This window comes from Nicotiana tabacum, chromosome 19 (genome assembly GCF_000715075.1).
Source record: "Nicotiana tabacum cultivar K326 chromosome 19, ASM71507v2, whole genome shotgun sequence".
NCBI lineage: Eukaryota > Viridiplantae > Streptophyta > Magnoliopsida > Solanales > Solanaceae > Nicotiana > Nicotiana tabacum.
Window position 1 is genome coordinate 123,846,481 of NC_134098.1, and position 14,067 is coordinate 123,860,547.

Genomic DNA, 14,067 nt, shown 5'->3' on the forward strand with positions numbered 1-14,067 from the left:
AACAGAACGACAAAAGTTGAAATTAAACTCAGTGTCTTGAACATCAATTGAACAAAACATGAAATTGGCAAAACTTTTGAGGTTCTTCATCAACTTTATAAGACAAACATAATTCACAATTGCAGAATATCAAATGATAATCCAATTTTGGGCAGCAAACAGAGAGAGAGAGACAATAAAGTGCAAAACTAAAAAAAAAAAAAAAAAAAAAGGCATATTCGATCATCAGCACCATCATATATGTACAATTTCACTTTCTTCCTTTCCTTTTCCTAAGCTACCAAAATCAAGCCATATCTTTAAAAGGCTCTAAAACCAGATCCTTTTTTCTGTTAACCCAATCTGGAATATTTTTATGGTACCCCTAAAAGCTTTGACTAAGCTTAAAAACAAGGGCTTATCTACTTTAATAAGCAAAAAAAAGAGGTTAGGGTTTAGTAATTAGTACTGACTACAGGTGCTGACTTTAGGCAAAAACAGAGCCACAAGACAGAGCCATCAAAAGAAGAGCAGCTCTTTCAACTTCACCAAACTTCCTATGATTTCTTGGCTTCTTCTTCATTGAAGATCTCTGTCTCTGTAATATCACCACCTCTTTCCCTAACATCATAAATCTCACTTTCAATCCTTTGCTTAGCTTCCCATCTTTTCCAATTTTATCCTTTTGGCTGTGAGCTAGTTTGTCCGTACTACTGTTAGAAATGTCTCTCTCTTTCTTCTTCTCTGGGTCTTTGCCAAATCCAGATGGGGTACCCTTTTTCTTCCTATATTTGATCCCACAAGCGTTGCACAGTGACTGCAATAAAGTGATTAATAATGCGAATTAGCAACTGATCAACTGATATGGAACAAAGCCCAGATTAGAAATCGATGATTATGACCCGAAAAATGGGTGTAATTAACTTACCTTAGGCCCATAAGGACCAACTCTCCACAAGGGTGTCTTTGTAGTTTTGCAATCAGTGCAAGATTTAGTACTCTCAGTTGTCTCATTAGCCAAAGAATCTCCCTGTATAAGTAACAATTTATAAGAAGCAAAACCACAATGCTGGCAAATTGAAGTATAAATAGGGTCTACTAAATTTACCTTTTGTATTGGATCCATGAACTAATGAAGAAAGATTGACCGACAGAGGACGTAGTTGAAGTGAAGAAAATGCAAAAAATTGGAGAAAACAACCAAAAAAAGTGATAATGCGGGGAGTAAAGGAGGATCAGAGGGAAGGTGGTGGGAGAAGCAGGGGTGTGGGGGTGAAGGGGCTGATGTAATGATGGGTCTGAGCTCGATATTATAAAAGGACAGACATCAAAAGAAAGTGATTCAACCCTAATTTTTCGATGTCAAATGACAGAAATGGCCTTCAATTTTGCGTTTTGACGGCACAAAGACCTGCCAAATTAAGTGTTAACTCTACCACGTGTCGACCTGCATGCACTAGACCTCTGGTTTTTGAGGAGATGTAAGTAAGTGAAGTAATTGACAAGAAAAGATAATACATTGTGGTAATAAAGGAAGCAACAAAAGATGATGGAAAGTTCTGTAATATACACAAATATTAATGAGAAAATAGTCTAACTGGAGTAGTCAAAGGGAATGTTCGGATTCCACCAAGTTTAAGGAGCTACCTAGCCTTTTCTTCAAGACTCCAACAAAAGAATACAAGCCATGCTCCTTAATTGAATACAATTATTTTAGCGTTTAATTAGAGTTTTTGAGTATAAATTCTGGAAATGAGAAGAATTTTGGTAGAAAACACTTTGACTTTTAAAGGACCTTACGAATCTGAATCATATACAAGTGCGGAATGTGCGGATTATTTACTTGTAAATATCAAAAAATGTACAGTAAATAATTGAAAATAATAATAAATGTGTTACAATCCTCTCGATCTCGCTATCTGAATTCTAAAAAAGGTCCATGCTCAATCAATTCCTCCATTGAATCCATAGACCCACGGAAGGAGTTGCCACTGACACGAAAAAGACTAATACGGTTGCTGAAAAATTTCTTAACAAATTAAGTATACAGTCAAACGGATTACATTAAATGAAATGGAAGGAATACTATTCTACTTCTTTAGCAATAAAAATAGAAAAAAAGAACAATCTTTCTTTCATCCAAACACCAAGAATCAATCTAGAGTTAAGTATATAAATTTAAGTATGATCGATCATAGAAATTGGTGACTTCTCTAACATAGATATCTATGACTGTTATCAGGTAAACGGATATATGCCCAATGTATCTTCCATTGAAGATGATACAACATGGAACTATTAGAAAGAAAATTGGGGTTCTAACATAAAAAGTTAATTCACATTTTCTAGAAAAGGTTATTACTATTAATATATACTGATAATTAAGATAAGAATAGAACTTAATATCTTATGATTCGACTAAAGAAAATTGTTCAGATGGTTAGCACCCCACTTACAATCTCAAAGTGGGTTTGAGCCACCAAAGGAGTAATAGCTTCAATAAAAGGGATTAAAAGGGTGGGGAATCAAAACAAGAAGAAAATAATACCTTATGATTCTGTTTTGATTATAGAAAATGGAAAGATTAATCGCCTTTAAGAAATTAAAGGTGAAAATATGCTTGTGCTGAGGCATTCTTTTACCTTAGGAGCAACTATATTTTTCTCTATCCTTTTTCTTTTGGTTCAAACTATATTTTCTTTATGGAATAAACTATTCAAACAATATATTGAAAACAATCCAATAATCATTATATTTTAATAGAGTTCAACTTATAATCACTTATAGTAGCCACAGAAAAAATATCTACGCTATCTGATCACATGATGTAAAATAGAATGTTATTATTCATAAAAATGTGAGATTATTGACGTGAAAGATAACGTTAATATATGCTATAATAAATTAAATATATTGACTGTATAAAATTTCACGGTATATATAAAGTTAGATTCATCAAATAAATACACGGTAATATAATTGTTGGGCTAAAACGGCCCAGAGTATGCTAAAACGGCTCAGAAATACTCTTCACATGACGTGATATTGTATACTTTGGGTCAAGCCCGCATGGATTTTCCCAAAAAATCTCACACCATTAACAGATCACTACACCTAGACTTTCAATCTTTTCGGTAACGCGTTCCAATGTGATACTTTATTCGCACACCCAACAATAATGCTTTCTTATTCCACACTGTCTCAACAATCGGCCAAAATTCCAAATGTCCAAATCATAAACATGAAAGGGTCAAACTAAGTAATTTGAGTTAGTAAGGATCAAAATATCATAATTATTAAAGTTGAAAGAACTATAATTCCATTTTAGGAAAGTCTCCATCTTCATAATCCTAGTTGAACTAGTATTCTTTTCATAATCCCACTTGAACTAGTAACAGAACTACGGTTCTACTATCCCATTTGGGAAATCCCCTGCTATTTCCTACTCCGAATCAAAGTAGTGAAAACTCTTATTATATAAACACCCATCGGTTTAATCCACCACACATCATTCTCATTACTTTTAGTTTGATCAATTTTTAATTAACACCTGAAGTATGTGCATCTTCATCATTGATTCCGACGAGTCCCACCCGTCAAAAACCACCACCACCACCATCGTCGGCGTCACTTACGACGGCGGCGTCATTCTTGGCTCCACTGACATAATCACACAGCTGACTGCGAATGTTTTCTTGTGTCACTGTGCACTTGGAGCAGATACACAAGTCCTTTTAGAAGATGCTCGCAACTTTCTTGATCAAGAAACTACTGCTACGGTTGCGGCCGAGATTGTTGGTATGGTATTATCTGCATATGACATTAACAACAAGAAAAATATGTTACAAACTGGTGTGCTACTTGGTGGATGGGACAAGAATGGAGGAGGCAAAATATATGAGATAGGTTTTAGTGGGGTGGTAATGGAGAAGTCTAATTTTGGTGTAGGAGGACATGGGGCTGTTGATTTGAATGATTTCTTGGAAAAAGAATGGAAGAAAGGAATGACTGAAGAAGAAGCTGAGCAATTGGTGGTGAAAGCATTGTCATTAAACAACAACATTAACAGCGCCTGTGGTGTTCAAACTGCGAGTGTAAACTCGAAAGGATTCACGACAGCTTTTCACCCTTATGGTACACTTCCTATTAATGCAGAGAAGTTGGAATTGGAGCATATGAATGAGAAGTACTTGGGAAAGTTGGAATTGGAGCATGCGAATGAGAAGCCATTGCTCGAATATATACGAGCACATTTACTTTTGTTACTGAACATCAATGAGGGACTCTAGATTCGTATGTTTCTAACACAATACAGTGCCAATCTACTAGTGACTGCAAGATTATGTTTAAATATTAATACCATAATCTTGATTATATATTATGCCACATATTAGTTATTTTCTTCTTTGTTTAATAAACAATATCCTTCATTAGGCGGCTATTCTTGTACTGTAATTCATTCAAGAGTATAATAATTTCACATTGGAATTACTATCATTTTTTAATTTTGTTGCGGAAGCGGGGTCTCACTACAATAAATCGCAGATCAGAGCTTTATAGATTATAGCAATTTTCATCGAGATTTTTTGGCTAATATAGTTACCACCTATTCAGTTAAAAACCTAATATACACTTACCCCGAACTTAAATTCTTTGTTAAATCAGAGTTCAAAAGCATATAGCACCAACCACAACAAATGTGTTAATTCGTTCGAGATTTAAATCAAGCCACAAAGTTAGACGTCTCCAACAATAGCCTTGATGCATTCAATGGAAGTAGGTTAATGAGGGAACTTGATGATAATAATAAGAATGGTTCGTCGAAATAATAGTAAGTTAGTAAACATTCAAATTTGTAGTTTTAAACAACTAGATTCAAATTTTCTACTGAAGACTGTTGTGTAATTCTTAGTCTGCAAATGAAGAAGCGATTAAAGATAAATCTTGCAACTGACAAAACCATCACGCAATTAATAGTTTTCGTCAAAAGGAACACTCCCAAGCTTCAAAGGGAAGAACATGAGTAAAGAAATTGTTTGGGACTAAGTTGCAGTTGTTGTATAGAAATTACTTTCAATACTCAAATGCTACCAACTTTCATCATCGAAACAGACAAGGAAAATAATACTAAGATCTAAGCAATTAAATTCAACATCAAGAAGAGGTGATGCCAATAAATCATTTAAGTCGGGTGAACAAAGAATTTTAGGGAACGTAGCAAATTCCCAACAAAGGTGAAACGATAAAAGAACTTTGACTTAGCTATGAAGAAATAGGCAACGAGAATATTTGAGGATCCTTCATAGAGAATAGATTGAATGGCTAATGCTCAGGACACTAATATTGCTCCTACGCAAGCCCTTCAGCAATGCAAAACCTTAAACTGGAACCAGCAGAATCAGTTTTCACTTGTAGAGGTAATGCGTCACCCGAAAAATCCTGCAGTTGAAAATTGATGCTCCATGCTTAAAAAACAAAGATATATATATAGGAACATTATATATATCAAGCCACAAAGTTAGACGTCTCCAACAAAGTTAGACGTCTAGCAAACCACTCCTTGACCAAATTCTTAGGAACATTAAGGATAAAAAAAGTTCAGTTACAGACCTTTCAGTTGAAGTTGAATCCACCTGATGGTACAGAGACATTCCCGCCTCCAAACTGGAAACCCTGTTGGGGCGCATCACCAGGTGGCATGGTCTCATCATCTTCTTCCAACCAGTACGTCTCAAGAATCTTCACAGCCTTTTCATAAATCTCTTGATTGTCATGACTTTGAAGATTCTCTATTTTTTCTATACCTTCTGCATCATCAATCATTTGAGCATACACGTTTATATTTCCTGCCTCACCCAAATTCTCAACATCGCCAACCTTCAAAATATTTTCAAGCCCTTCAAGACAAACTGTGACAATCCTCGGGTCAGGACAAACTAGGAGATCACAGAGTGGTTTGATACAACCTTGACTTACAAGGTATCTGCAGGATAAGATACAAAACAAAATAAGGTCGTCTGAGTGTATGCCAGAAAAATTATGGTTCTAAGAAACCAGAATGTCAAATTCTTACTTGATCTGTTCATTAGTACCACCAGATGTGGCATTGGAGATTGCCCATGCAGCCTCTTTTTTAATATCAAACTCCGCATTTTGAAGCAAATTAACAAGAGGACCAAAAACACCAGCCTCAATTACACACTGCAGCAAGAAAGAATACTTTGACCGTGAAGTGCAGTTGAAACAATCAATATACATCTTCAAGTTAAAGGATTGCCAAAAGAGACCGCTAAATTTAATCCAGATGTTTTTTTGTTGGGGGTGTGGACGGAGGAGGGTGAGCGATGTTATACTGCTAGCAATTGTTTACCTGAATTTGTTGAAACAATCAATATACATCTTCAAGTTAAAGGATTGCCAAAAGAGATTGCTAAATTTAATCCAGATGTTTTTTTGTTGGGGGTGTGGACGGAGGGCGAGCGATGTTATACTGCTAGCAATTGTTTACCTGAATTTGCTCCTTGTTGCCAGCTGTAATGTTTGAAATTGTCCAACAAGCTTCCTTCTTTATACTTTTCTTGTGATTACCATTCAACAAGACCAAGAGACAGGGCAAAGCCTGATGATTGATGATACACTGAACGAAACAAAGAGATAATTGTTTAGTATTTAAAGAGAGAAGAGAGAATGTCCTTATTAATTAAAAAAAAATGATCCCTTATAGAGGAAAGTGTTTTAAAGCACCAAATATATGAATGAGAATAAGATGTCATATATATATATATATATATATATATATATATATATATATATATATATATATATATGCGTGAAACATAATAAAAGCACAGTTTGTCAACGGAATATCATCCAAAGATTCAGTAACATGTGAGGCAGCAATTGAGTTCAATGTGTTTATTTCTACAGCCAATTTCTTGAAAGTTCAGAAATTTCTGGTCTTCAACATTCTACACCTCTAATACATACATCAAGAAAAAAGAGTTTTATTGGAAGTTGTTTCACACATCACATAAACGGAAATACTATATGTTATTCATCCACGAGGTCAAGAAACATCAAAATATCTTTTATTCCATCGTCCCTGCTTTTAGTTTCCGACATCAGGTTAAGAGCATTTCAAGAGCTAAGAATAAAGAGAATGACTATGCACAAATTCCAAAGTAGATTAATGGGGTGGGAAATTAAAAGAAAGCAAGATAATAGTCAAGTGAAACTTGAAAACTCACTCTCACAGAAAAGCAATCAAACACTTCCCACCAGATGAGTATACCATCCTCAAAAATCAAAAATCTAAAAGGCAGTTGCAAAATAACAAATTAACCTAAAGTCATCAAGTAGAGAGGACAAACATAAATGTAATGCTGCTTGATGCAGATTCAACCATAGGAAATGAAAAAAAAAAAAACATACATTCAGCAATCATGCACCGGAAGAACCAAGGACTACTACGAACGCAAGGCAGACATTATTTGTATAAACTGAAAAATTATTCTAGCATATACCTGAGTTTGCATATCATCTCCGGTGACAATATTTCCAACTGTCCTTAGAGCAGGAATCAGCACCGACGGAGAAGGATGACTAAAAATATGAAAAACAATCATTAATGTCAGGACATACAAATGCCACCCATCAGTGAGAAAGATAATAATTATAGAACTCGATAACCCAGAAGTACACTAAAAAAAATAAGGGTACTTACCCTAACAACTCAACCAGTCGGGGACATACTCCAGAATCAATAACAGCTTGAATTTTATCATTTGTACCATCGGAAAGATATGAGAGTGCCCAGCATGCATCAGTTAAAACTTCTTCATCGGTCGAATGTATTAGCTGTTGAAGAGCTGGAAGAGCAGGCCTTGTCTGTACATCCAGTTTACAAATTATGAGAGGCATAGCTTCCAGTTTCCTCAACATTTGTTCCTCATAACATGTTCGTTTCATTCATTTTCCAAATAACATGTTTCTTTTATACTTTGGATAATAAATTATACTCCCTCTGTTTCAATTTATGTGAACCTATTTCCTTTTTAGTCCATGCCAAAAATGAATGACCCCTTTCCATATTTGGAAAAAATTTACCTTTATGCAATGATTTATAGCCACACATATATATGTGCCTCATTTTACACAAGTTCAAAAGTCTTCTCTTTTTTATTAAACTTCATGCCCAGTCAAATAGATTCACATATCATAAAACAGCAACTTAAAAACATACAAAATTTGAAAATGAAATCGTAGTAATGCTAACATTATTCAAACAATAAATAAGATAGAAGTTTCCACAGCTTTTGTTCAGAAAACATATCTTTAGTTTTCGACAAAATCAGTAAATTATTAATTGCTTCAAAAAGAAGACTGTAACAGGTAAAATGCATCTAGGACAACCTGGTGGTTTGTTACAGTCTTGAAAAAAAACCTGCTTTGTCCAATGAAACAACTTCACCTTAATTGAACTCGGGGCATTTGCGTTTTATTTGTGATAAGCTATTAAGAAATGAGAGAAGGAACAACCTCCCACAGTATTACTTATGATAAGGGAAATGGAACTCCTCGCTCATTCCTCATCGGCAAGGACTAAGAATATATGACTACTGTTAAAAGTTTGTATCATTGATCACTGATCAACAAATAAATCAAGCGTTTAGGACACACCTGATCAAAAGAAGGTTGTGGCTTCCCTCTACAGAAATTTGAAAGTGTCCAAGTGGCATTTCTCAGCATAGATAGCTTGGCATTTGGGTTAAATTGGGCCAACAAGGGAGCCAAAGCACCACAGCTAAGGACTAGATCACGGCATTTTGGTGAATCACCAGCAACATTTCCTAGAGCCCACACAGCCTAAATGATGAAAAAATCATGTTGTCAGAACCACAAATACCAATGTTATTGCATACCTCAGAAGTATAATAGAAGAAGAGCAAGGACAAGACAAATCCATTATAAATAACTACGAACAAAATTTAATCTATTTTTTCTTGTGTATACCTGCTCTCGGACATCATCGCTAGGAGAACCAAGAAGTTTCACAAAACTTGGGACTGCACCAGAATCAATTACCACCTTTGTATGCTCAGATGTTCCAGATGCAATATTTGTGAGAGCCCAAGCTGCCTCAAACTGAAGTAATGTTGATAGATGCAAGGAAACTCATAGTCAGACTATCTATCTTGCAGGACGATACAAGGATAATGCAAGTAGTGGAGGGGTTTAACACCTGAAGCTGTGGAAAGTCATCTCTCATAAGAAATTGAACAAAACGAGGAACTACACCAGCTTGAATTACTTCCGTTATTGGGGGACTCCTTTCTGTATAGTTATCAAAATCAAAAAATATGTCTACTGGGTAAGAAACCACCAGAAAACTCGGCAATAAAAACAGGAATATTTGTATCTACATAACAATGGTTACCGATTGAGAGCATTTTTCTGAAATAAGAAGTAGCCTCAAGCTGTACATTGCCATCTTCGCCCCAAACACCTGCAACCAATTGTGGTATCATCTCTAACTGCAAAACAAAGGCATTTGAAACAAACATCAGTAGCTACACATGAAGAAAAGAGTAAAATATATTTCAAGTATTGTAGATCGATACAACAAAACTTTGTCGCAAAACCAATATGTTCAATACGCTTCACAAAACCATGCAACTTCTTTCACATGCAGATATAAACAAACCAATGGATACTTGGAAGAAGTCACAGTCTAGTACAAAAAGAATATTCAAATCTATACAACACCTCACTCATCGTTTGGGCATATATTTACAAACAAGTCAACAACGACCAAACATAAACATTCAGAAACACTTCATAGCAAGTCAATACAAGTTTGTCAAAAGCATAACGACAACTCAACAGAAAAATCCTTATTCAATATCAATCCATGTTCAGAAAAATACTACTAGGAAAATCCTAAACTTCACCAAACAGACAAATACATGATGAAAATCAAGGAAATCATAAGTTAATATTCTAACTGACAATAAATAACAGGAAAGGTCAATATTCAATCCAATCAGAAACTTAATCTAACAGTAGTAGTCGATAAAACATAAGGAAATGAAAACTACAGATCTATTTTCCACCTTTTCGCCAGAGGTTGTCTGAACGGGAACATTATGTAGCTGATCCGGTTGAAGACCTTCACGTCGCTTCTTCTGTAAGCTTTCCTCTCTCCTATTCTTACGAATCTCAACCATGTTATCCTCTCTCCTACGCCTTCCTTCCTCCGCATCCACGGCTACCTTATACCGGTTCCGACGAACCTCCGTCCTCGCACTCGGTCTCAGCGACATTTTTGCTTCGGATGAATCAATAAATCAAGGGAAAATGTATATACCTAGAGCGGCACAGTGTGTGTATATATATATACGCACAACTGGAGCTGTGGGGCAGAGAAGAGAGTGATGGCGGAAGGGTTTTGGCTTTTGATTTGAAAAAGGGGAGAGAATACGAGGGCTTATATAGGGTTTGTTGAAGGTATAGGTGCCGTTGTGGAAAAGGGCACTATTTAAGAGGTATTTGCGGAATGAGGACTAAATTTGAATTTTGAAAATGAGGGAAGTGGGACGGCTCTCTATTAAAAGGAAGAAAGGTGAGCCCAAACATCATCGGATGTGTCTCGGCCCAAATGGGTAACGTGAGGCCCAAGTATTGTATCTGATCTGATCCCATGCTAAAACTTACAATGAAAAAGTACAAGAATTAACCCAAATAGCCGTTCACCAACCGCTTAAACTAAAAATAGCCGGTGAAAGTATTATATATATATATATATATATATAAAATTCATGTATTATATATATATAATCGTGTATAATTAATATATATGACCAAAAAAAGTAAATAGTAAATATGGCCTGCTAAAGATCCATGAAAAAGGAATTTTTTCGTTCATATACACTATTTAAAACTTTATTACCAAAAATGTCCATGTTTAGTTCATTACCCGACCTAAACAAGTTTTATCTACAAAATATATATACTCCACCTTAAAAGGCTCTTAATCCATTATTAGTGCCTTCAATTAAGGGATTTAGTTACACCATTTTTCTTTTTTTCTCCTCTTCTCTTTCTTCTCTCCGGAATATTGGTACGGGATCCCTTTTGCGGCTGCTTTGAACCCTTGGGATCCATGAACAGATGTGTCTACTCAATAAACTATTCAAAGTTGTTTTCTTGTTACAAATTAATATTAGAAAAAGTGAACAAATATTTGTTTATTATAGAAGAAGATGACCTCACAAACATGGAAAAAAAATCAAAGAATAACCACAAGAGGTTTCAGTGTTTGGTCAATTGCTCTGAACTTGTTCCATTTACTGTAGTAGTATTCTTTACCTGTGAAAACCGTATAGAATTTTAGCAAAAGTTCTGATGTTGATAAACCTGCTCCTTGGCCTTTCGAGGCAGAGAAAAGGTTCACATTGAAACAAGGACGAAACTGGAAACCAAACAGTCAAATCCCGTGATTGAGCTTAGGATAGGTAATGGAAAGTCATTAATCGAACAACTCAAAGTTAGGAAATTTATTTTAGTTTAACTCAAATTTATTTTTCTAATATCAATGTGAATATTTTTCATACAATTAATTATATATTATACAACTTATCTACAACTTATCTGCAACTTTTACATATTATTTCTACCCAGTTATATACAACTATAATATTATACCACTTAAATATAATTTTTATACAAAATTTATACAATATGTCTTTTGTATATTTTGTATCTGATTTATACATAGTAAAAACAAAATTCCATACAACTAATTATATATTATACAACTTATCTACAACTTATCTACAACTTTCATACATTATTTCTACCCAATTATATACAACTACAATATCATACAACTTAAATACAATATTGTTCAACTTTCAAACAATATTTAAATAAAAATATATATAAACAACAGAATACAATTTACCTACAATTTTACTACAACTTTACTACAATTTCGTAAGTATAATGTATATCATGCCTCCTTCTTCTTCTTCTTCTTCTTCGAGTTTCATTCTGAAATTCAGCAAAAATCAAGTTTAATCTTCACCGAAACACTCTCAAAATTGAGATATAAACTCCAAATAATATTCTCAATTGTTTGCAACAACGCCCAATCCAAACAAATAATATTTTTTGAAAACTCAAATTCGAATTCAAAACTTCAAAGCTTTTTAATGGCTGTCAATGGTGGAATTGATACTCTCTTTTCCTTTGCTCTATATTACTGAAATTAGGGATTGAGAGAGAGAGAGAGAGAGAGAGAGAGAGAGAGAGAGACGGAGAGAGAATAAGGATGAGAAATAATTGATTCCTAATATAAAAGGGATACTCATTTAATTTCTAAAGTGTATATAATTGGTAAATTTGTATATAGGATGTAATTAAATTGAAACTTGAGTAGGGAGGGTAATAAAGTTTCAAATAGTGTATAAGAATGTAAAAATTCCATGAAATTAAGCAAAAATTTGTGCAATCCAACATAGATTAAAATTTAAGAAGAATTAACCAAAATAATCGCTCACTTAATCTTTTAAACTAAAATAAGCGGTATATATATATATTCGGCTAGATTAAGTAAATATTATATACAGTTGCTTATCAACCATTTCCCTTTTAGGCCTTAAGAAACCGAACCAAACAGGTTTTAAAACTTTTTCTGTGTTTTCAAATCAGAAGAGCACCTTCTAGTAACGATTAGTCCATCATGGACCACGCCCTATTTAATATTGAGGAAAATGTTCCCTTTTCAAGGTGTATCCACTGTATCATATAATCCAAGGTATTAAAATACTTCTTCAAATGAAATAATTTGAATTTACAAGGGATAACCATGCCTCTACTGACCAATAGAAATCGGTGCGACCTATTTGGGGAGATTTATTTTTTACATAAAAACGAAAAATGTTCGGACTAAACATTTTCTCTTGTCTCATTTATTTAATGGTATACCCATATTCTAAAAAATTTAAATCCGTCTCTATACGAGGCTCCTTGTGTTAGATAAATTCAAGAGCTTAAACGAATGAGTTGAGGTTAAAGTTTAATAAGTTTTAAAAAAATAAAGTTCAACTAAAAGTGTTGATCATGACTTACGAATAAGCCTGGAGTAATGCACCTAACCTAGCAGTTGTTGAGTGGGACCGAAATTTTCTCTTTATCCATTTTTATTCTTATTTTTGCTTTTTTTAGCTTGCGAAAGTTATTTAATCAGTACTTCTAGTTCAGGCTTTCAACACCAAGTTGATAATCACTAGATTCATTACGTTAAGTCACAATCGCAAAGCTCATTTCAAATAGATTAAATCCAATATGAACCTGTCTTTGTTTACATCACTCACCTAATCCATTAAATTAAATTCAGATGGCATAAGTGAGTTAAATTTAAATTAATCACTAGATTTAATGCACACATATATACATTGGATGGTATATACAGGTAATTTTTTACCATTTAAGTATTTTCTGAACGAGTTAAATCATAATCTATTTTCTGAATCAATCAGTTTGGTGCTTCGAAATTTACTATTCCATGTATAGTGTTATCCCCGTCAATATTGCTATATTTGTAAATAATAATTCTGCAAAATATAAGTTATCGTAATGAAACAATAAATAATTCGAGCCCACTGAATTCACAGTGTTTCCTTAAGGAATTTAATCCCCTCATAGTACCCAAGGTAATGGATTATTTTCTCCTAGGATAGAACGAATCACACACTGGTATAGCGGTACTCCAAACCCCAGTGTTTCAGCGAACACAAAGTTCGGTAGCAAATCACACTTACAGTTGCTTTGTTTGAAGTTAAAACAATGCAGAATGAAGGAGTAGATACTCAGAAAATCGTATGGAAATACTGAGAGGAAGGAGTGCAATGTATAGCCAAATCTGTTGAGCGATTTCAGTTTATGTCTTGTGTGTTGTGTGTCTTTCTTCAACAGCTGCTGCACATATATATAGCAACCAGTGTTGAAGAAGAACAATCGTCCACCCTCCATGGTGGAGCAAGCATTAGCTTGTTTGTGGAGCAAGCACAATCATGGTGGGAAGAG

General features: G+C 34.4%; 3 protein-coding genes across 3 annotated transcripts; 1 reads left to right on the plus strand and 2 right to left on the minus strand.

Annotated features, from left to right (window-relative positions):
- Positions 1-217: 217 nt before the first annotated feature.
- On the minus strand, positions 218-1,353 carry LOC107781218 (GATA transcription factor 17). The gene is made up of 3 exons (XM_016601888.2): positions 1,088-1,353; positions 908-1,009; positions 218-796 (listed from the first exon to the last, which is right to left on the minus strand). Exons 1-3 carry the CDS (start codon positions 1,103-1,105, stop codon positions 467-469), a joined length of 450 nt encoding a protein of 149 aa, XP_016457374.1. The 5' UTR covers positions 1,106-1,353; the 3' UTR covers positions 218-466.
- A 2,183-nt stretch (positions 1,354-3,536) lies between these two features.
- Positions 3,537-4,268, plus strand: LOC107781217 (proteasome subunit beta type-6-like). Its single transcript, XM_016601887.1, has one exon. The coding sequence runs from the start codon at positions 3,537-3,539 to the stop codon at positions 4,266-4,268; it is 732 nt and encodes a 243-aa protein (XP_016457373.1).
- Positions 4,269-5,101: 833 nt separating this feature from the next.
- On the minus strand, positions 5,102-10,487 carry LOC107781216 (importin subunit alpha-2). The gene is made up of 11 exons (XM_016601886.2): positions 10,092-10,487; positions 9,416-9,512; positions 9,221-9,312; positions 8,992-9,123; positions 8,659-8,844; positions 7,703-7,866; positions 7,503-7,581; positions 6,488-6,616; positions 6,053-6,180; positions 5,590-5,962; positions 5,102-5,418 (listed from the first exon to the last, which is right to left on the minus strand). The coding sequence occupies exons 1-10, from the start codon at positions 10,299-10,301 to the stop codon at positions 5,593-5,595; spliced, it is 1,587 nt and encodes a 528-aa protein (XP_016457372.1). The 5' UTR covers positions 10,302-10,487; the 3' UTR covers positions 5,102-5,418; positions 5,590-5,592.
- Between the last annotated feature and the right edge of the window lie 3,580 nt (positions 10,488-14,067).

Coding starts and splice junctions, on each gene's coding strand:
- LOC107781218 (XM_016601888.2), bottom strand. Junction 797..907: donor TTGGTCCTTATGGGCCTAAG/GTAAGTTAATTA, acceptor ACTTTATTGCAG/TCACTGTGCAACGCTTGTGG.
- LOC107781217 (XM_016601887.1), top strand. CDS start 3,537: ATGTGCATCTTCATCATTGATTCCGACGAGTCCCACCCGTCAAAAACC.
- LOC107781216 (XM_016601886.2), bottom strand. CDS start 10,301: ATGTCGCTGAGACCGAGTGCGAGGACGGAGGTTCGTCGGAACCGGTAT. Junction 7,582..7,702: donor CGACTGGTTGAGTTGTTAGG/GTAAGTACCCTT, acceptor TCATATTTTTAG/TCATCCTTCTCCGTCGGTGC. Junction 5,963..6,052: donor GGTACTAATGAACAGATCAA/GTAAGAATTTGA, acceptor CTTATCCTGCAG/ATACCTTGTAAGTCAAGGTT.